Source organism: Heptranchias perlo, chromosome 3 (genome assembly GCF_035084215.1).
Source record: "Heptranchias perlo isolate sHepPer1 chromosome 3, sHepPer1.hap1, whole genome shotgun sequence".
Lineage (NCBI taxonomy): Eukaryota > Metazoa > Chordata > Chondrichthyes > Hexanchiformes > Hexanchidae > Heptranchias > Heptranchias perlo.
Window position 1 is genome coordinate 129,733,029 of NC_090327.1, and position 21,397 is coordinate 129,754,425.

A 21,397-nucleotide genomic window follows, 5' to 3' on the forward strand; every position below is an offset into this window, starting at 1 on the left:
GGCAGTAAAGAAAGAGGCTGTGAAATTTGGACTTTTTAAAAAAAATAAAGCAGATATGGACCTATTTTTAGCACTGCTGCGAGGACTATAATACTCGACACTACAGCAAATGTCAGTCTTTCATTTCTAGTTAGGTATGAAGCAAGAGCAGATGTGCACTGGCACAATTACTACGCTGATATTCCCCCTGAAGACTTAGGTCTTCAATCAAAGGCTGACTCAGGTCACGCACCAAGGCATTGTTTATTATAATCAAGATCACAATTGTTCACCTCTACATTATCTTCAATCATTTTTTATATCCCACCATCAGTGGCAGATAACTGGCTAGAGCCACAACAGTAAACATAGTTTCTTTAATTTTACTTTTAATTTATAAAGACTATCTGGGGATTTAAGTGAGAGTGTGATGACAAGCCCCATGAAAGTGGTGCCATGAAGTGTATAAATAATTGTGGGTTGACATTTAGCTTGACTTTTTTTTTTGAAGTTGCTTGCTTGTTTTCTGGAGTGTTCAAAATAAAACATTTTTTAAAAAATCATTTTCTCTGATCTTACATGGGTATTTTGAAATTTAATTTTTCTCCACTGATGTTCTCTTTTTATTAACATTAAAAATAAAACCTGAAACTATCTGGAAAAAATAACCTGGGATTTTAAACTGACAATTAAAAATGACATTAAAGGTCCTGATGAAGAAAGAGCCAGAATATATTATAGGAAGAAAATTTGACTAGCTATTTACATAAATACATAATTTGAATAATAATCATTTAGGGACAATTTTAGTATTGAGATACAAACTTGACTCTTTTAAAACAGTTATGCAAACCATTCATTACCAACTTGAATAATCTCTGCTTTACTGTGGGATAGGGGAGTATAAAATACAATGTTGGGTGCATCATTTCTCAGAGTGATGATCAATTCTTGCTACCTCGGGTTATTTTTTATTCCAGGCCATGGCTTTGTCAATGGCTGAACACTAATAATTTGGTCCTTTCAAAAGTCCATGTTGAGCCTGAAGACCAGCAGCATGGATTCCACAGTCTTGAGCTTCACAAATCCCAGGAACTCCTGGCATGCCAGGTAATCCTGGCTGACCTGAAGGTCCACTGTATCCTATTGGGCCCTGTGGACCTGGTTCTCCTTCTTCGGCATCACCTGGATATCCAGGATATCCTAAAGGATAATGAAAGAGATAGTTACTTTCAGTTCAATATGAAAAATTAAACACTTCAAGAAAGTTATAAAGTTCTTTATGTCAATTTGATTTGAAACTGAAGGGAACTAGGGAACTCAGAGGTGCAGCAAGAAAAACGTGAAGTGACCTCACACAAACATCGGAAGTACACACTTATTATCTATAAATATTCAACACATGGGGCGCTAAAGTCTCTGCTGCTGCAACATGAGAGATGAATCTCTCTCCTCCCCTATTCCCCAGACACAGATTCAAACAATAGTTTATTTGCCACAGGGTTAATTTGAATCTGATTTTTTTTCCTCCATCAATCTAGAAGTCCAGCCAACCAGAGGGAAAAAAATCCCTACCAAAATGATTTTTCTCCTCTTTAAATCAGATTTTGGAGGAGACCAAGGCTTCATTTTTGTTGCTTCCTGCAACCAGTCCACTCAGGTATAAAAGACTTTTGTTGCACCCCCTCTAAGGCAAGTATATCCTTCTTTTGGTCTCCTTACCTAAGCTGTACACAGTACTCCAGGTGTGGTCTCACCAGAGCCCTATATAATTGCAGCAAGACCTCCTTACTCTTATACTCTGACCCCCTTGCAATAAAGGCCAACATACCATTTGCCTTCCTAATTGCTTGCTGTACCTGCATGTTAACTTTTTGTGATTTGTGTACCAGGACACCCAAATCCTTCTGAATGCCAACATTTCTTAGTCTCTCACCTTTTAAAAAATATTCTGCTTTTCTGTTCTTCCTACCAAAGTGGATAATTTCACATTTCCCCACATTATATCTGCCACCTTCTTGCCCACTCACTTAATACGAACATGTGTATGTGTGTTTTTAAATTGTATTAAAGGGACACCATCTTCCTGCTTTGGTAAGCTTTTATCAATTTTGTTGTTAACAAACACACAATATAAGGACACACATTGGATTGAAAAGGATCATTGCACCATGTGCATATATGTTTGTCATGAAAATAGGACACACATCTTCTGGCTCTTCTCCCTCCTGAAATGACAATAAGATTTGCATGAAGGCAATACTCCTTTAAAACTGATTCCGATTGGGGCATAGATCCCAGCGTTTGGTTTTGCCCCAATGTGTCTGAACTAATGAAAAACTAGGATTGGTTCAAGCACCCATGCACACCATTACTCATCATTAAAGCACAATGAAATATAAGACAGTGAACCTCTAGGTCCTTGTAGTCCTTCTGTTCCAGGAAGTCCAACCCCTTGAGCTCCTTTTGCACCTTTTTCACCTTTATCTCCTAAAATACAGCAGAATTGTAGTTAAAATCAGCAAAAACTATCCCCAAAGATGGTTTTGTGTAGAAACATTCTAAGTGAAGCACCAACATCGATATGACTGAAGATTACCTCTCTCTCCAGGAGCTCCTTTTGATCCAGCTAATCCAGCTCTACCTCTTGGCCCAGGTTCACCATCAAATCCTGCATTACCAGGTTCACCCTGTTAAGATATATATATTTTTTAAAAAGTCTTCAGTAATTTCATTTTTAATATAACTATATTCTTAAAAATAGCTTTTAATGAATTCCTGTATTAGCTATACTAGTTTATTTGCTGCATTAACATTTATATCACAACTAAATTTTAAAACAGTTCCAAAAAGACACTTGACTTAAAAAAAAATCAGCCACGTTTCCAGTCTGGTGGCGGAGAGTGTCAGAGCATCAACATGCGGTGCCAAGCCATACAATAAATTGAGGTTCAACCCTTTGTGTTAGAGTGCCTGATCTCAGCCACCCTGACATGAGGAGCGACTGTGCTGCCTCACTGGGTGGGGAGGGCAAAATCGAGGGAAATGTCGCCCTTGGGCTGCTTTCATTTGCCTTTTATCAGCTGGGTCATAGCAACAATGGCAGAGGCTTGGGTGCGGATCAGCTTCCAATGAACCACAGGTAGTATAACACAAAGAAAAAGAGAGAGATTATTGACCTAGGAACATAGGAACAGGAGTAGGCCATTCAGCCCCTCGTGCCTGCTCCGCCATTTGATAAGATCGTGGCTGATCTGTGATCTAACTCCATATACCTGCCTTTGGCCCATATCCCTTAATACCTTTGGTTGCCAAAAAGCTATCTCACATTTAAATTTAGCAATTGAGCTAGTTTCAATTGCCTTTTGCGGAAGAGAGTTCCAAACTTCTACAACCCTCTGTGACCTCCCATATATATATAAAACTCTTCCTAAATTATAATTATAGTAAAGTTAATGATATAAAATTTTACTTTAGAGCTGTCAGCCAACCAGGTGGGCGTAGAACTAAAGTGCACAGAAATTAAATTAACAAGCTTTTAGCAAAAAGAATGTTTTCCCCCAACAAAGTTGTGGCTATATGGAACAGGCTCATAGGGCTCGATTTTACCAGGCCTGCGGGTTTCCGGCAGGTTGGGTTTCGGGAGCGTGGTCAACACGCTCGGTGAAATTAGTGGGTTGCCCGTGCGATCGTAGCAGGAACACACTAATAGGAATCAATTACCTGCTCCTCCGGGGTCCGCGCTGCTGGTCTGCGCGTCGGGCGGGCTGCGCATGCGCAGTACGATCTGTCAGCTGGAGGCGCTCTATTTAAAGGGGCAGTCCTCCACTGACAGATGCTGCAACCAATGGAACAAATTACAGCATGGAGCAGCCCAGGGGGAAGGCTGCTCCCAGTTTAATGATGCCTCACCCCAGGTATCATCAGATGGGGTGAGGAGGAGGGCGAAGACAGAGATCTTGCACCCGGCAGGCGGGAGGAAGCGGCCAGCCTCTGCCACCAAGAAGGCCTGGCTCGAGGTGGCAGAGGGGGTCACCTGCGCAACCAACATATCGCCCACCTGCATACAGTGCAGGAGGCGCTGCAATGACCTCAGTAGGTCAGCCACAGTGAGAACACGAAGTCTTTCCCCTACACTCCATCTGCCACAACACTGCCCCAACCCCACATCTCCTTCGGCACCGCCAACACTACTCTGTCACATCACCCCTCATACCCACTCAAACCCCATCCTCATCTTACCTCCACCTACTCACCTCGCCAGTACTCATCCTGCCACTAACACGCGACCCAATCCTCATACAATCTCATGGCTCTATCCCATACTCACCCTCTCGTGCATCTCCCTCACGGCCAGCCTCACTCAACCTGCCACCACCTGTGCTGCAGACACAGGGCATGCATCACATATGTGCAGTAGGCAGCGTAAGGCAAATGTTTCGTGAGCATGAAGGGGGTGCACAAGGGTGTCGGAGGGTTTGCCATGGGTGTTACCTATATTGAATTTCAGAGCAACAAACAGCACACATTATATTGGCACCACCACTGCCATGTCTCCGCGAATCCTGTCTGTTGTGTCCAATAATGCCCGCTCCTGGGTATCACTATGAGGACCCACCACTGATGCCACCCATCGTGTTACTGCAGAGTAGGTGCAGGTGTATTTGCAGGGCTCTTCCGCGCAGACGACTGAGAGACATCCGAGGTGTAGCCGGCTGCACCCTGGAAGGATGCGGAGGAGAAGTTGTGGAGGGCAGTGGTGACTTTGCCAGCGACAGGTAAGCAGTTGGTGCTGGGGCCAGCCAGGAGCCGCTCGGCATGAAAGAGCCTGCAGATCTCCACGACTACATGTCGAGCGAATCTGCGCCTCCGTGTGCACTGCTGCTCGGAGAGGTCCGGGGAGCTGCGCCTCGGTATGTGGACCCTGTGGCGAGGGTAGTGCCCTCTGCGATGCGTCTCTCTCTGCGGTAGCCCTCCCTCTTGCTGTGCAGGTGGGTGTGCAACAACACCGTGTTGGGGGGCTCCACGTCTCTGCGGCGGACGGCGTGGACTGCGAGGCTGCTGGGGCTGGTCATGCTGTTCGTCCTCCGAGGGTGTCCACGCACCACCCATCTGGCAGGTGTTAGTCTGAGGGGTTGTGCAGGGTAGGTGGGTGGTTCCTCGGACTGGGGCTGCAGTTTCGTGTCGGTCTGTCCTCTGGCTTGGCGGGGGGTGGTGGGGGGCAGGGGTTGCCCTATGTGACGCGGTGGCCTCCTGCGTGGGTGAGGGCTCTCCCCCGTGGGGTGCACCTTGGCACCTGCCACAGGCTGCTGGCTGCAACACGCCTGGTTGGAGAGAGACTGTTTCCCCCAGTGTGGGAAACACTCTGCGATGCAGGTGAAATCCCACACTTCCTCTTTTGACAGCTGATTCAGCTCATTAACTGACCTCAACAAGCAAGGTAAGTACTCTCAAGTGGAACCCCGCTGGCTTTAATTGCCTGCGGGATTCCCACCAGCGGGGGCCACGCACGCAGCCCCGCACGTCATCGGGGAACCCGGAAGTGGTCGGGATCGCGGCGCGATCCGGTCACGTGACCGCATATCGGGATTTTCGGGGCCCCCCCACTGGAAACCCGCAGGAAACCCGACCCTAAAATCAAGCCCATAGATAAAGCAGTTAAAGCTATGTTAATTAACACCTTTGAAAAAAGAGCTGGCTAGATACATGGTTAGATTTGGCATTCAGAGCTATAAGGGTAAATGGAAATAATTGAATACTCTGGCACGTTGTGACTCCTGAGTTATTGGATTATAGATATGCCATACCCAGGAACACAACTAGCCTAGGCTGTACAGTGCAGATATTAAGTTTTGATAGGTATTCTGGAGTATTGCTCGATTTTCTGGGGGACAGCAGAGGGGCAAATTTTGCAGAGCCTTTACTCAGGAGATGAAGGAGTAAATTTTTGTCTTAAGCATTCCTGGCATAAACCTTCATATTTTGGGAGCTCATGTCAGGAGTTCAGGTGTGTGTTCCCCCATGATTTTCCACCTGTTAAAATTAATGGACAACAAATTGTGGGGGCACACACTGAATTCCTGTCATGCACTGCTGACTATGCCAAGGACGCAGAAAGCCAAAATTTGCCCTTAAATGGGTTGAGTAGAGTTTACAACAGAATGGATTGGTCAGGGGTAGAAATGGCTGGATGGGCTGAATGTTCCTTTTACGTCAATGATTTCCTATGTGCTTAGTTTTCTCATTCTGACCTCTGCAAATATTAATACACTGTCTGTTCATCTACTGGACTCTTAATGTATTAATATCATACTCCAAGGTCTTTAATCACAGCATTTCAAAAATATGGACCATGGATATGGTAAGTGATTCAGTATGGCAAAAGTTCTGAAAGTTGAGAGGCAGTTGCAAGAGAAATGGTAAAAATAGCAAGAAGTTGCCCAGGATATTTCATGCTGCAACAAATCACTTGTCTAACAATAAGCCTATTTTTCTCCAACTGCTGATGTTAATAAAAAAAAGTCCATTATGCTCCTGCCAACCTTTTTTTAAAACTAACATTAGCAAACAGGAAAATATACTCCCATTTTCCCTCAGTTGTTTTTGCTCCAATGAAACCAAGCTCTGTTCTGTCTACAAAACTATTGGGCCAATTGTCCTGTATTGGTACCTGCTTGGTGCCAAACAGGCACAGTGCACCAGAGATGTGCTGTGCCTGTCAGCACGCCATTATCCTGCTCAATCCTATTTGCATAACCTGGCACACTTCCAGCACAGGCTCACATCCGACAGGACACAGCACCAGAAATACCGGGCAGGAAACATGAGTGCAACTGCTGCTATCGGGGTCTCTGGGAGCAACAGCCAGAAGGCCCTTAGATTGTCCTTGGGCGTGTAGGGAAGGGATTCAAATTAAACATGCTAACCTGCCTCCTTGATCTCTGGGCTTCCCCAGGTCTCCCGCAGGCTGTCCAGCCTGTGGGAGTCCTGGCCCAGACATGTGCATTGGGTTTCTTTAGTTGTCCCTCCACTACAGTGCCCAACAGTCTTTATGGCATTAAAATACTAATGCTGGACCTATACGTATTACAGGTTCAGGCCCTGTTCCACCGACTGGCGACACCCTAAGAAATCTATTGTGGCACAAGGGACTTGACGTAATGGGTTCCCGCCTCTTTCCCCCTCTTCATTGTGCCTGCGGAACACCAATTTTCCAGGTACCTTAAGGAAAGAAATCTACCCTTGTATGTTTTAAAGAAATTGGCCCTTTTTATGCTTAATTCATATGCTTCCATTCATGAGAAAATGAAACAACTTTCTTAAACTGCATACTTAAAAGGGGTATACACTTGTAAAATGCAGTGGGCCCACCACCACCTTCTCATGGGCAACTAGGGATGGGCATTAAATGCCAGCGACTCCCACATCCAGAGAAGGAATAAAAAAGTATATTATATTTGTGTAAGCGGTTCAGACCTCCTAATTGCCACGTTGGGCAGGCGCCATGGGCACAGCGCGGACACGATGGGCCGAAGGGCCTCTATCCGTGCTGTATAACTCTATGACTCTAATATCGCACCCATTTGACACCCAATCCAAACATTTCGCCCTTTGTTTCCACTATTACTGTTAGGTGATTCCTCATCAGTATTCCAGAATTCAATGATGAACCAACAAAAATGAGAGTGATAATACATAATACATACAAAAAAATATACATCACAAAATTCACATTTTGGTTGGTGTTCTATATAGTTGTGAGCAACTTACTTGTTCTCCTCGTTTCCCTGGCAAACCAGGAGATCCAGGAGGCCCTATCAATGTTATATTGTTGGTTGGACATGCCCTTGCACACGCCCATCTGATTGCAGATGCGTAGATTGCTATTTGTTCATTCACTACACTTTTGCACAATTCATATACTTGTTCCTCAGGCATCCCTGGACCCTAGCAGTAACACAAATAAATTCTTTTAAATAGTTTAAGACGGTTGTCATCCTTTCAATGGACTATGTAGCTATAAATGAACAGATTGCACCTTAAAGACTTTACAGTGCTTTCTGTTTTCAAAATAATTACGTTTTTGTTACAAGCAATACAGTACCAGGAAACGTGAACGCTAAGAATATTTTACCTGAAAAATTGCTAAAAGAAATCTAAATTATTTTTTTTAACTATCCAATTACAAAATATCAGTATTGAAAATATACATTTTTTCCAAGACATTTAAAAAAATTATTATAGATTTCTATGACTAAATATTAAATATTCTACATAAACATGAGAAATACATGGAACTAAAGAACATTTTTTTTAAAAAGACAAATATCAGTATAAGGAGATGTACTTTCAATTTTAAGTATTTAGCCCCTTACGTCTCATCTATTCTTTTTGTAGCATCCTCCTTAGATATGTTGTGAATGGTTTCTCCACAGATGCCAGTGGGCTGGTGATTTGTTTCAGACGAAGTTGAAAGATAAGGCACTTTTACTTTTGTACTTGAACATCAGGTTGTCTTATGTTTTTACAATGTGTATAGGGAGCGGGTCTTAATGGGTATGCTAGCCTCTACGGTGTTTTGCAAAAATGTGGGATTGGCTCCCTGAGTTTATTTCACTGAAACGACTGACCTTAAGCCAACAGCATATTCATAGATTCAAATTTCCATGCCATCAACTCCCCAAGCCTCAACTCCTTTACACTTAGGTGTGCAGCTAATGGAGTGAGAGCATCTTGTCTATTTCCAGCTGTTTGAATGTCAAATCATGACCTTTTCTGGCTGTTGACATAAGAAATAAGAGCAGGAGTAAGCCATACGGCCCCTCGAGCCTGCTCCGCCATTCAATGAGATCATGGCTGATCTTCGACCTCAACTCCACTCTCCTGCACGATCCCCATATCCCTTAATTCCCTTAGAGTACAAAAATCTATCAATCTCAGCCTTGAGTATACTCAACAACTGAGCATCCACAGCCCTTTGGGGTAGAGAATTCCATAGATTCACAATCCTCTGATTGATGAACCTTGACCTTCCCCTGTGGCCAGCGTTTCTGGTCTGTATGGGCGGCCAGAAAGATGGCACCCAGTGCCATGGTGGCAGCATTTGTATATTTGCCACCAGCAGTGATGCTGCCCTCCAGGAGCCCCGGAAATCCACCTTGGAGGAAGATTTCCTTTGTTTGTTATTTGGAGTGAAATCATAAGTACATTCTTTAAGGGTACGTCTAGAATTGTGCATCAAATAGCGAACAGGAAATGTTCCTCGCCTCGTCGAGATGGTTCTCTGCTCTTGAGGGCAACAGCCATTTCTGTTAAGGGAATCTCCTGCGCCAGTGTGACCTGGCCAGACATAGGTCCTGCCCATTTTATGACCCTCTTCTTCAACATTAGACTCTTATAGGTGTTATCTAATATAAGTATGTCTGTACACAGAGCAAAGAAAATATCCTCGTACCATTATTGAATCACACCTAAATGAATGGCAAAAAATCTGATTGATGTCATAAATTAGGACATTTTGATATCAGTTTAGAGTTGACTATATGTTATAGGGTGCGCTGACAGTGTCCCAAAAAAATAGGTAACTGGAAAAGCAGAACTAAAATGTAAAATAAAGCTTCATGTAAAATTATAAAAATGGAGGAAGTTGTTAGAGGGTATTCTGAGGGACAGGATCTACAGGCATTTGGAGAGGCAGGGACTGATTAGGAACAGTCAGCATAGTTTTGTGAGAGGAAAATCATGTCTCACGAATTTGATTGAGTTTTTTGAAGGGGTAACCAAGAAGATAGATGAGGGCTATGCAGTAGACGTGGTCTACATGGACTTTAGCAAAGCCTTTGACAAGGTACCGCATGGTAGGTTGTTACATAAGGTTAAATCTCATGGGATCCAAGGTGAGGTAGCCAATTGGATACAAAATTGGATTGACGACAGAAGACAGAGGGTGGTTGTAGAGGGTTGTTTTTCAAACTGGAGGCCTGTGACCAGCGGTGTGCCTCAGGGATCGGTGCTGGGTCCGCTGTTATTTGTTATTTATATTAATGATTTGGATGAGAATTTAGGAGGCATGGTTAGTAAGTTTGGAGATGACACCAAGAATGGTGGCATTGTGGACAGTGAAGAAGGTTATCTAGGATTGCAACGGGATCTTGATAAATTGGGCCAGTGGGCCGATGAATGGCAGATGGAGTTTAATTTAGATAAATGTGAGGTGGTGCATTTTGGTAGATCGAATCGGGCCAGGACCTACTCCGTTAATGGTAGGGCGTTGGGGAGAGTTATAGAACAAAGAGATCTAGGAGTACAGGTTCATAGCTCCTTGAAAGTGGAGTCACAGGTGGATAGGGTGGTGAAGAAGGCATTCGGCATGCTTGGTTTCATTGGTCAGAACATTGAATACAGGAGTTGGGATGTCTTGTTGAAGTTGTACAAGACATTAGTAAGGCCACACTTGGAATACTGTGTACAGTTCTGGTCACCCTATTATAGAAAGGATATTATTAAACTAGAAAGAGTGCAGAAAAGATTTACTAGGATGCTACCGGGACTTGATGGTTTGACTTATAGGGAGAGGTTGGATAGACTGAGACTTTTTTCCCTGGAGAGTAGGAGGTTTAGGGATGATCTTATAGAAGTCGATAAAATAATGAGGGGCATAGATAAGGTAGATAGTCAAAATCTTTTCCCAAAGGTAGGGGAGTCTATAACGAGGGGGCATAGATTTAAGGTGAGAGGGGAGAGATGCAAAAGGGTCCAGAGGAGCAATTTTTTCACTCAAAGGGTGGTGAGGGTCTGGAACGAGCTGCCAGAGGCAGTAGTGGAGGCGGGTACAATTTTGTCTTTTAAAAAGCATTTGGACATTTACATGGGTAAGATGGGTATAGAGGGATATGGGCCAAGTGCAGGCAATCGGGACTAGCTTAGTGGTATAAACTGGGCGACATGGACATGTTGGGCCGAAGGGCCTGTTTCCGTGTTGTAAACTTCTATGATTCTATGACTCTGACAAATGGAGAAGAGTTCAATGAAATAGGATAGTCTTTATCTCGCTGTTAAATTGAGGACAGGCTAGACAACTGATTAAGACGGTACGTACACACAGTTCTTTTACTTAAATGAAATATGATTAAAGAGGATTATTACACTATTGGAAAACAAAAGGAAGGAAAGAAAACCTTGGAACAATTTGAACATTATTCTCTGAAAAACACAGATTAAAGAGTCACTGTTTCCCTTCTTAAAAGTTATTTTGAAATTCATTTGAACATACATGTGCTCCTACAGGTCCTGGTTCTCCTCTTGGCCCAGATTCACCAATCTCTCCTATGGGCCCTGGAAAGCCACGAGGTCCAGGGATTCCAGGCACACCTCTTCTGCCTTCTATTCCAACATCTCCTGGAAGGCCACGTGGTCCAGGCTAAATTAAAAACAAATATTAAACAAAATTTACAGCAATGTACCATTTAAAGTGTGCATGCCAATTACTGAACATAAAAGATGTGCTTATTATTCAGTGTTGAATCAGACAAAAGGCAAGTATATTGGCTTTCACAAGATAGGTTTGGATGAAAGCCGTCCTTAAGTCCATTGTTATTGCATCCTTCCATAATAGAACCCTATCATTTTCTTGTCTAGTTGTTTCTTAAATCAGCTCAGTGCCCTTGGTCTCAACTACCATTCCTGGCAGCCCTTTCTAGTTGATGATTGCCTTCTTGTGTAAAGAAATATTTCCTCACATCTGTCCTAAATTTCACCTTGCATCCCTAAACCTGCGCCCTCTTGTCTTGCTACCCCGGTATATCTGAAAGTATTGTTTCAGGTTTATCCCATTTGAAGGTTACTATCCCATTAAAAATCTTGTGTATCTCTATAAAGTCCCCTCTGAGATGCTTTTTTCTGAGCCTACGGAGCCCTAGTTTATCGTCATTCCTGCTGCTGTTCTCTCTGACAGCTGGGACCAGCTTTGTTTCTGTCCTGTGCAATGCCATCGAGGTCTGAATGGCTGCCTTCTGTTGAGGCAATCAGAACTGTACACAATAATCCAGGTGCAGCTTGACCAGTAACACTGTCCTACTTTGAACTAAACTGATTTGGCAATATAATCCGTATTCCATTTCCTTTGTTTATTGCCACCTCACATGGGTGTGGACATGGAGAGTGATAAGTCAACTAAAACCTTTAGGTCTCCTTTCAACTTCTCCCTTGGAGAATCCCACCCATGGAGTAAAAAGAGGATAGAATACATGCAGTACATTGCATTTGTCCATATTGACAATCAGCTCACGTGCAAGCCTGTTGAGATCTCTTTTGTGAGATCTTAGCTGCCTCTTCTGAGTCACAGTCCAACCTAACTTGGTGCTATCTACAAATTTAATTTGAATCTGTGAATTCAGGTTATTTATCTATACGAAATATCTATATTATGGGCTCCTGGGACATCCCAGTCAATACCCCAGCCCCATTGCAACCTAGCTCCCCTTAGCACTGTGCTATATTTCCTTCCCTTAATCCTCATCCATGCCTTACCCTTGATAACCATTAACCCTAGCTTGTAATTAGAATCTTTCTGCAATACTTTATCAAAGGCCTTTTGGAAGCCTAGGTACAATGTCAACCTGGGATGTCACTTCATCAAAAATGATTTGGGAGGTTGGTCAAGCAAATTGTAAAGTCAAAAGCAAAATAGTGCGGATGCTGGAAATCTGAAATAAAAACAGAAAATGCTGGAAAAACTGACGAAGAGTCATCGACCTGAAACGTTAACTCTGTTTCTTTCTCCACAGATACTGCCTGACTTGCTAAGTATTTCCGGCATTTTCTGTTTAAATTCTAAAATCATGTTGATTGTCCTTTAATATGATAATTTCACATAGGTGCTTTTCCAATTTGTTTCTGGTTATTGATTCCATTAGTTTTCTGATAAACTGAGGTCAATAGGAGAATCCATAGATACCAGATATGGTTCTACTGGCCTACTTGAATAAGAGAATTACATTTGGCTGTTTCCAATCTGTCTGAATGTTCTCCCTCCCCCTCCCCCTCACCCACCACTCTTTGTTCATTGAGCCCCACAAACTCCCCTTCACTATTACTCACATATCCCCCGTTGTCGTTGTAAGTATCCTGGGGATTAGTTAAAACAATCCCGCAAGATTTAATGATTTACAGTCCTATCAGCCTATCTAAGAGTTACAGAGTAAACATGTGATTGATGTATATTATAAGAGTCCTTCCCATCTAAAAGAAAACTCCAAAGTAGTTATTAGGCTTGTTAACCATTTCATGTACATCCCCGTGTTCAACTCTGTATGGATCCCTTAGGGTTTTAACTTCTTCCTAACTACTCTCTTGCTTTTATAGCATTGGATGATATTTTTGGCGTTGTGTTTTGCGTCCTCTGCTATGTACCTTTCCAGTTTTCTTTTGAGATTTCTAATTTTTAAAAAAAAATCCTGCTTCTTTTACTTGGCCCAACTGTCATCTTCTTTCAGTGCATTGGGTGGATTCTACTTACAGAAAATTCAAATACAGTGAAACTCTGTACAATTTCCATGTCCCAGCTCAGTTATCATGTAATTCAATTATCTTGTAACAGAATATAATAGGTTAGATTTTCCAATCAGATATGCCCTATTAATGGGTGTAAAGTGGGTGTAAACAGACAGAAAAATGTGATCAGTTACTCAGATGTCTACTCATTTAGCAACCCCATCCAATTTTCTGGCTGGGGTTTATACATTTGCCAGAAATGCCTGCCAGTTTAGAATGACATGATTTAGACATCTATACAATATCTTGGCATTTATGCCATTACAGAACTCAGTAATCTATCTTCCCATAGAAAATGGGTATCCAGACTATTAGGATGTACCGTTTATGGAAGTCCATTTTAAAATTCCCATTTTACTGATTCTTGCTTCCAGATATTACCGGTGATCAAAGCTTCTCACCTTCAACTGAACAGTTTCCAATAAAGGTGAAATTGGTTTTCATCCTAACAAGTAAATATCCGCAATTTTAACCAGTGAAACAGTTGGCTGTTTTTAAATTTAAACAAATATCCTTATGTTCAATGTGAGTATGTTATAAAATTTTTGGTTGCTTGGTTTTCCGAACCACAGAATAATATTGCCTTCGGTGAAAATTATTTTCCAGTTTCTTTGACAAAAGTTTCTCTAATTGACATTTGATTTAATTCAAAGCAACTTGGAAAATTCTCTATTATTATAATTCAGCACAAATCTGATGTCCAAATGTCGCTGTCTTTGTTTTTTAAAGGCCTGGTTTGAAATCTGCAACAAGATGAGAGCTCACACTGCCTGAGACTCGGCCCCTGGTATCTTTCTATTAAAATTTGCCAATTGGTAACACATTTTTCACAATCCAGACAAACAGCGCATTGCTTTGATTATAAAAATCATGGCCCAATAGACTAAATTTAAAAACTGTTTTGTAAAAGCAACAATTTATATTTTGTGATGACTATCTGTAAATAAATTCAACTTCTTTGAGAAATATTATCTGGGAGGTTCCACCTTCATTCCCTCATTGTGCATTGCCATAGTTACAGTCCTGCATTACTGGACCACTTAAGGACACGACACAACTTGTTATTAGAGCAGAGTTAAGGAGACAAAGTCAAATATTTTCCTGCATCGTTGTATTTTTATGTTAAAAATATGTTTCTAACGACTGCGTTCTTTTGTCAAGTGCTTTGGGTTTAAACTTTATTGCAGTAAACTCTTTCCCGATAGTCCCCATTCTCCGGTCAGTCTGTGTGTATAGTGATCATCAGCGGGTTGACTCTGAATTGCTGAGTTTGATCTGAAAGTTGAGATGTCATTGGTGGAAAGGACACAGGGGCTCTCACCTCAACGATACCAAACTCGATACTGCTGCAGTTTGACAGATGGTGCCTCAGTATTACCTTTGTTCCAAAAGCGCCGGAAATAATTCAAGTGCTCCCTTGGATTTTTATTAATTTAGTGTATTAAGGACAGAATGACACCGCCCGACGAGAGAGGGGAGAAATACACACAAATACATAAGGGGTGATTTTAAACCCCAAGAACTGGTGGGAGTTGAAAATAGTTGTTTTTTGGGTCGCGACTGCAACCCGGCTTTATTTCCGGGTTTAACGTCGGCGTGTAAAAGTACAGGCTTCCCACTGGGAATGCAAAGTCCGAAAATATTGAGGTTGCGACCCAAAAAAACAACTATTTTCAACTTCCACCCACCCCCAATCCACCAGTTCTTGGGGTTTAAAATCACCCCCATAATATCCAAATACAATCTGCTGCAACCGTCCAACAGGTTTGTCCTGTTAGTCCTTCAACAATAACATCCGAGTGATTCAGGCCCGAGTGGTCACTCAACAAGTTTTAAACACTTATTTTCAGGGCCCATCCAGGGAGGCCAATGTAGGCGGATTTTCCATTACTGTCACAACAAAGGGTTGTTAGTCCTTCAACAATAACTTCCACCTGATTTGGGCCCGAGTGGTTATTCAACAACAAGCTTTAATATTGACTTACAACAGAATTCCACTATAGCTGTCTTCAGCATTACATTAAATGACAAGCAAGTATACAACCTGGTTTCCCACGGACTCGAGGTGATCTCTGGTCTTATTTCCTAGTTGAATACAAGTCTCGATCAAGCTATATAGTGCCCTGGTTAGATCACATCTTGAGTACTGTGGTCACAAAGAAAGCATTTAAGCATTGGAGACAATGCAGTGAAGAGCCAAAAGACTGATCCCTAATGTTACAGATCAGTGTTAAGAGGAAAGACTGGAAAGTTTGAGCTTTGCAGTCTTGAAAGGAGACTCAGCTGACTTCATAGAGGTATACAAGATAGTAAACAATATGGAAAAGATACATTTGAAAAATTACTTTGAACTAAATTGAGAGAATAGAACAAGAGGCCACAGGTTCAAGGCAGTAAAGAGCAAATTTAGGACTGACATCATAAAGTTCTTCACACAAAGAGTGATCAATATATGGAACGGAATTTCAGACAGAAGAGAGGAGCCGAAAACCCTGGAATCATTTAAGAACTGTTACAATGGGGAATCTAGGTCATTCTGGATGTATGAACGCAGATGGACCAAATGGCATCTGTAATTATCTTGTGATAGCAATCAGGAGCAGAAATCCTAGATGATGTTCCTCTCCCTAACCTACAGGATAATTGTATCAGTCCTACCCCACTTTTCCAGCTGAGATCAGCTAACAACACAGACCAGAGATTAAACTTGAGATCTTTCCAGTCTGTACAGCTCAATTCCGCACTGGGCACTCCATTTACCAACTAAGTCATTAGAGAGCACAACTCAATCCTCCAATGTGCTCTTCGCATTAGCTGCCTTTGACAACACATTTCTTATACTGTCAAAGTTAAGCCAATTTTGTCTTCGCCAGCACCAATAGAACGTCTGTCTGTCTCCTAGCTCCATTAGCCTGTTTGTGATTTAATTGAATTGATGATACAATAACAAACACTATTTTACTACAGAAAGGTCTCACGGGAAAACTACGAATGCCTATTGTATGAAAGAAAATTACCAGTACCACAAAGTAAATACTTACGCTGTAACCTTTTCTATCTATCTGTCATGTTTAGTACAATGCCTGTTTTTGCTTGTACCTAACGGGATATATCTTGAAAAATTAACAATTACAAACCTGTCCTTTGTCGCCTACATCACCGTTGATGCCCTATACAGAGAAAGAAGAGATTATGTACAAATTTGCAAACTTTCAAGCATAATTTGTTGATTTAATGTGCACTGTGTATGAAATACCTTAGGTCCTGTTTTGCCTTTAAGTCCAGTTCTTCCAGTTTCACCCTAATAAAGGCAAGATTTGAATTGTAAAATTAGCATTTCCATAGGCTGACAAGAAACCCGAGTGTTCATTCATACAAAGTTGAAGGAATATAAAAACTATACCAAGGGCAGCCAGTGTTACAAGACATAACTAGCACCCTGGCAGAATTCAGATCCACATCCCTGATTCCTCATCAAGTGCACTTCCAGTTCCAGCCATACTGTGGGGATAGGGTTACAGTGCAGTCTAGTTGTTTCCCAAGAGTTGGGAAGGGGAAAAAGTAGGTAGTTCATCTCATCCCAACCATTCTTGAGCACTTCCTAGTATCTGGTTACACAGCAGCATTGGCTGAAGCTTGGTAGGGGGTAGTCTGCCAATCCTATTGGCCAGACATAGGTGTGTAGTGCAGAGATGCTAAAAGAACAAAAAATATAATTCCACTAAAAAGTTATATTAACAATGTTATTTTGTATTCAACACTATGTTATGTGGATTATCACTTCAAATTTTAACAAAAGAAAATCAGTGGGTAGTGGTTAAGACTATAGGGAAGAAATTAGTGTTGGGGTTCATAGCAGACAAATGTTTAACACATTTATATGACACTCTTCAGTCTGATATGTTAACAAAAGCAATAACCCATTATTTTAAGAGGGTTACTGCCCTGTAAAAATAGCAGACACAGGAATGTCATTCAATGTGTTAAGCATTTGTTTACTAATATTGTCAACAGTAAACTCTATCTTTAAATGTACAAAAATGGTTTGGACACGGCTTCGAGGGACTATTGTCAACATTTTCTGGCATTCCTGTGTCTGCTATTTTAACAGCGAGGAAGAGAAGATTTGAGACAGGGAATTAGAGAGGGTGGTGGATTTAAAATGAGTTTTTAAAAAGATGGTTTTGTGACCATTGTTTTGAAGACGATAGGGACAATAGTGAAGGATAGCGATAGGTTGGTAATGTCAGCAGTCAAAGAGCCGGGAACCGAGGGAATGGAGGGAGCACATGGATGGGGGAGATGATGGAAAACTGTGGGATAATTGTGGGCTGGGGCATGGCTTGGAAGAGAGAAGGAGCAAAGGATCAGAGTTAAGGAGGTAGGAGGAGGCAGATGCAGAGGCACTGTTGCAGATAGCCTCAGTTTGGGACACAGAGCAGTCCACTTATATTTATAATGCAAAGTAGGGACGGAAGGAACACAAGGAGAGGAGATTGGAGGAGATGGTTGGTAGTGGAGAATAGGGTTGTTTCTACTGCAAAATAATTTTGGAGTTGTAGGCGAATTTAGCAAGTGAAAAGGAGAAACGGTAAATTTTGTTGTATTCAAACCGAGGCTGGTAGTGGACTGCCAGGCCAGGTACATTTCAGCTTACATTTCAGTGGATTTAAGGCCACAAAGATGACTGTTGTACCAGGAGAGTGATGGGGGCAAGAGACATTCCGAGATCCAAAGGGGACAAGGATATTAGAAGTGGAGGTGAGGCACTTATAATGGATCAACAGAGGTGTCAATATCATCGCAGACCAGAAGGGTAGGTCAGAGCTTGAGAGTGTTAGTGAGAGAATCCGGGTGGGGTAGTTTTTATTCCCCCCAAGGCCAGAAAGTGAATGTGGAAGGGATTTGAGTTATCAGGCAGAGGCGTAGAACGAGGGAGAGAGGAAAATGGTTTGAGAAAGTTCTATCAGTGAAGGAGATCTTGGGGCCCCGTACAGTAATAGGTTCAGGGGGTGGCAATGTGTGTACGTGAATGTATATGTGTAGGATCAGGTTGATGGAATTGAGGAAGGCATGGAAGTAAGTAGAAGTAGAAGAGAGTGAGTTAAAAGAGGTCTTACAGGAACGGTAATGGAGACAAAAGTTCTGGTGTCTTTCAACAGGTAGTTGGATGCTGTGATGGGGGATTTTGGTGAAAAAATAAGTTAAATGGGCTGAATGGCCTTCCTAATCTGTAATTAGATCTGAATAAACCTCATGGTTTTCCTCATCTTAGTCCTTATCAAGGCTCTCACCACAATACCTGTTCTTTTAGTTTATATGATCTTTGAATATTGCTGTTAAAAATCTTGCTTAAACTTGTGTTTGACTGTTACAAACTAGTACTTAAAGAAAGAATGTGTGTGTGTATGGCATCATACCCTCAGGGCATCCCAAAGGTCTTTATACCCAATTAATTACTTTGGAAGTCCAATCACTATTGTTAAGTAGGCAAACACAGCAACCAGATCAAAAGCAAAACGCAGCATCCAACTCTGCACAGTAAGGTCCCACAAACAGCAAAATGAGATGAATGACCGGTTAATCTATTTTTTTTTATTAATGTGGTGTTTGTTGAGGGAGGAATGTTGGCCCTGACACCAGTGTTCTCTAAGTAAAATGAAACAGATCAGTAAAGCGCTGGGAAGTCGAGGAAATTTATGCTTCAGTGGCTCAGCAGTGAAACTGCGAGTGATCAGCTCGACCTGACGGCAGAGGGCAAAGCTCAGGGCAGAGTCAGTCAGTCAGCCTCAGCCTGTCTCCCCTGTGCTGTCCCAAGCATTTGTCATCTGTGAGTGGTTGCTGATGTGTGCAACATACTTCACTGCTTCATCGAACTGAAATCAGCTGATTTTGCATGAACAGCTCGAGCGGGGACTGAAAAATCTAATGTCCACTCCAAAAGTGGGCAGTTGACAACTAAGGGTAGAGGAATTCCTCTCAGATTTGAGAAGGTATCCCCGAGGTTCCCACTGCCTACAACCATGACCCTACAAGCAACTTACCTCACCACTGAAAAATAAATTTCCATTTTATTGCCACTGGCTGTGAAAAGAGCTGGCTAAGCAATAGAGCGTGTAGTTGTTGCAGTGGAAGGCATACCTTTTGTGGAGACTGGTGCCTCCTTCTTTTCTTTGGAAACATGTATCTTGCAACACCAAGTGGCACCCTGTACTTAGTGCCAATTTATTAGTTTTGATTGTGGGCCTATACAGCTTTTAGAATTCTTTTGTACTCCTACCACAGATTCTTACCTTTTGGCCATCGGGACCTGTTTCACCTTGTGCACCCTGTGATGAAAAAATACAATACATGAGATTGAATATTGCAAAAGTGAAGTTTTATAACAGGGTGCAGTTTCAATGTCAAATCTGCTCACCGGTAAGCCTTTTATTCCTTGAGCACCTGGCTTTCCAGGTATTCCAGGTTCCCCTGCATCACCTTTAGGCCCCTGTAAGTAAGCGCAAAAACATTAGCAATAAACAGCCATGTAAAAGGTATTAGTTGAGGAAAAAGCACTTCAGTAATCAACCTTTTTTTTGCATTCAATAAGTACCTCATTTCCAACTGTTAGAAAAATTACAAATTTAAAAATGTAAAAAAAAAACTTCATATTCTGCATGAATGTGTGCTGACAACTACAAATCATGACTCTCCAGTCCGTCCCCCCCCCACCTCAGTCTTTTCTCAGGTATTGCTAGTGTGGCAGTTAGTCTATTAATGAGTAACTAGGCCACCAGAACAGAGCTTCTAATTGGGATAATTGTTACAGATTTTTTGGGGGGGCCAAACAACAAAAACACATGGAATACATGCAGGTAATTACCGAACATGCCCAGAATTTCTTTTTGTTTGTACATGAGCCTGTTAATGAGGCTTCTTTTTAGCGAGGTCGGATAACATTTTACAACTTGATGATAAACTGCTCCTGAGCACACATGTAGACGGCTTAGAAAACCATAGGACTTCTAAGTATCCAAACTCTTTAGGCTTTGAAGCCTTCTGTTCTCAGTGTCACACATGGATAACACCAAATGCCTGAAGAAAAGAAGAATTTAGAACATATGTATTTTTAAAAGCAGCAAAGGGCCATTAAGCCCAAAAAGCCTGCGAGACCTTGGGCTCAATTTTCAAATTTAAAAAATGGTGGATTGGGGGCAGGGGGGGGGCATTGAAAATTGCCACCATTTGAGACCCGCCTCCAAACCATCCATTTGCGGTTTTCACAGTGGCGGGAGACCAACCCACTCCCAGGAGGCGGGTCGGGCCTTAAAACCTTTCAAGGATGCTTCAAGCTTCCATTTTTCACTGATTCCTGATTTCAACCCCGGGAGGCCGGGATTCCCGGGCCTTCTGTCTTACACCCAGTGAAAGGAGGCCCGAGACTAACAGGGAGGTGCCTATAAAAGCACAGCTTGTGGGCCCAGAGGAGCAGGAGTGCTTCCCCCAGGCCCAATAAATCTACCTGCACCTTCCCTCCACCACCCCGATCACGGACCCTCGATCCTCCGCCGATCCTCCCCCTCCGACCCCAATTCTCCCCCGCACTCCGATCCTCTGACCCCCCAACCCTCCCCCTCAATGATTGCGGACCCCCACAATGAACCCTGATCCCGTCCCCTCCCCGCGACTGACCCCCGATCCAATCCCCCATGACTCGCGACACCCGTGCCCACCTATGCCGCCCCCCCCTCCGTGTCCCCCCCCCCCATCCATGCAAGCAAAGACTTACCTGCAGACTTACCTGAAGGCGTCCTCTCCCTGTCTGGTCTCCCGTCCGACTGAGACCAGTCTGTCAATCAGCCAGTCAGTCGGATGAGAATCCGAT

At 42.6% G+C, this 21,397-nt stretch overlaps 1 protein-coding gene across 1 annotated transcript in view; it reads right to left on the minus strand.

Moving 5' to 3' along the window:
• Positions 1 to 862: 862 nt before the first annotated feature.
• LOC137308838 (collagen alpha-2(IX) chain-like) overlaps positions 863 to 21,397 on the minus strand; it is a 71,034-nt gene continuing 50,499 nt past the window's right edge. The window contains exons 22-30 of the mRNA XM_067977301.1: positions 19,949 to 20,020; positions 19,824 to 19,859; positions 16,787 to 16,831; positions 16,668 to 16,700; positions 11,252 to 11,398; positions 7,750 to 7,926; positions 2,579 to 2,669; positions 2,392 to 2,469; positions 863 to 1,182 (exon numbers count right to left, since the gene is read on the minus strand). Of these exons, the coding sequence (XP_067833402.1) occupies positions 986 to 1,182; positions 2,392 to 2,469; positions 2,579 to 2,669; positions 7,750 to 7,926; positions 11,252 to 11,398; positions 16,668 to 16,700; positions 16,787 to 16,831; positions 19,824 to 19,859; positions 19,949 to 20,020 (876 nt within the window). The 3' untranslated portion in view covers positions 863 to 985. The remainder of the gene's footprint in view (positions 1,183 to 2,391; positions 2,470 to 2,578; positions 2,670 to 7,749; positions 7,927 to 11,251; positions 11,399 to 16,667; positions 16,701 to 16,786; positions 16,832 to 19,823; positions 19,860 to 19,948; positions 20,021 to 21,397) is intronic.